This window comes from Triticum aestivum, chromosome 5A (assembly GCF_018294505.1).
Source record: "Triticum aestivum cultivar Chinese Spring chromosome 5A, IWGSC CS RefSeq v2.1, whole genome shotgun sequence".
Lineage (NCBI taxonomy): Eukaryota > Viridiplantae > Streptophyta > Magnoliopsida > Poales > Poaceae > Triticum > Triticum aestivum.
In genome coordinates, this window is record NC_057806.1 from 701,808,759 (window position 1) to 701,810,569 (window position 1,811).

A 1,811-nucleotide genomic window follows, 5' to 3' on the forward strand; every position below is an offset into this window, starting at 1 on the left:
TCAGCAATCAAACGAGCGAAGTAGGTGGTTAGTTCGATTTAGTTTCCCCCCTTTTCGTTATGACCGCAAAGGCTAAGTTAAACACCACAAATAATGAATGTATTTCTCCTTTTTAAACATCAACAGCTTAACAGAGTGGACTGCAAGATTGTGAATACATGTAAAGTACGCAAATCAGTTTGAAACAGGGTATGGTTGTGTTCTGCAATTTTTGTGCATCGTGAAGCAAGACAAACACCGCAAATGATGGTGGGCGTGGCCAAAGCATTTGCACAGGAGTAGCAGTCGTCATTCATAGAAAACTGAAACAGGCTCATATTTCTAGGTGCAGAGTTGCGAGTAGAGAACCAGCACACATCACAAGCACTGGAGTGGCAAAATGGTGAAGGAAGGAGACATAGGAAGTGTTGCATTGCTGTAACCTATCTAACTACATATATCTTCGTAGTCATGACTCATGACTGAATCCTGGTGCTTGGCCACAGCACTGAACACCCAGAACGGCGAAGCATAAGAAACACTGACAGCATGACTGAAATTCCCTAACTGATAACTACTACCATCGGCAAAATTCTCACGGTTATCTACCTATCAATCATGGAAAAGGCGCTACCAGGCTTTGTTCATTTGATAACATCACTGAATGAGAGACGGTGCCAATCAGGTTCGGCAACATTGCTTGCAGGTCCAAGTGGAGGAGGATGCACCCCTGCCCTGCACTGCACTGAAATGTTCAAATGGAGGTGAGATTGGTGGGCATCAGAAATGTGAAATTCAGGGGAGAGAAATTGTCAGTGCTGCATTGCTCTGTACCTGGCGGCCATGGATATGGGTGGGTGGCTAGAAGATGCCGCGCTGGCGGGCGAGCGCGAGGAAGTCCTCCAAGGGATCGTGCTTGCTGGTGGTGGCGGCGGCGGCGGTGGCGGTGGGGATCATGAGCATCGCCCTGTAGAGAGGATCGACGACGGCACGGGGCGGTTGCTCTGGCTGCTGCTGCTGCTTGGGGCTCGGGGTCGGGGCTGGGGTGCTGAACTTGGCGCCCCTGACCTTCCTGGTGCAAACCCTAGGCTTCCGGCGAGGTTTGGCGGCGTCGTCGTCGTCGGAGGGAGGTGGCGAGGGCGACTGGGGCTGAGCGGGACTGGGGGTGAAGGGGAGGCTGCACATGGTGATGGGGTCTTGTTGGGGGAGCTCGGGAGGGGTGGCGAAGACCTCCTCGTCGTCGTCCTCGGCCCCCCGCGCCTGCGAGGCGGAGGGGGCGTTGCCGGCGCCGAGGAAGGAGGAGTTGGCGAGGGTGTCCTCCTGGGACGCCGAGATGTCGCCGCCGCACTCCAGGGCAACCGTCGCCATCATCGGCCCGACCTCGGCGGCGGCGGCCATGGCCGCAGTGCTCGGAGAGGGACGGGGAGGAGGACTCGCCAGACTGAAGCTGCACCTGTTAAAATCAGATCGACACGTTAGGTGGATAGTGGTATCCCAACCCAGATTCAAATCCTGGTGCTTGCATTATTCCTGAATTTATTTCAGGATTTTCGGCGATGCGCTTTCAGTAGAAGGAGATGTTTCCGTCGACGACGAGGCGCCTACGGTGACTTCTTAAATCTTAAAATGATATGCCGGCTCAGTCTCTCGAAGGTGCTCATAGGGGTAGGGTATGCGTGTGTGCGTTCATAGGGGTGAGTGTATGCACGTGTGAGCGCTTGTGTCTGTACTGTCTCCTATTCCTAATATCTCTTTTACTGTTGGTTGCCTTTCCTTTTACACAATACAATTGCAGATGCTCACATACACACATACACTCATCTCTACTAGCG

At 53.3% G+C, this 1,811-nt stretch overlaps 1 protein-coding gene across 1 annotated transcript; it reads right to left on the reverse strand.

The window, feature by feature from the left end:
• Positions 1-291: 291 nt before the first annotated feature.
• Positions 292-1,570, reverse strand: LOC123108504 (predicted GPI-anchored protein 58). The gene is made up of 2 exons (XM_044530281.1): positions 814-1,570; positions 292-724 (listed from the first exon to the last, which is right to left on the reverse strand). Exon 1 carries the CDS (start codon positions 1,375-1,377, stop codon positions 841-843), a length of 537 nt encoding a protein of 178 aa, XP_044386216.1. The 5' UTR covers positions 1,378-1,570; the 3' UTR covers positions 292-724; positions 814-840.
• Between the last annotated feature and the right edge of the window lie 241 nt (positions 1,571-1,811).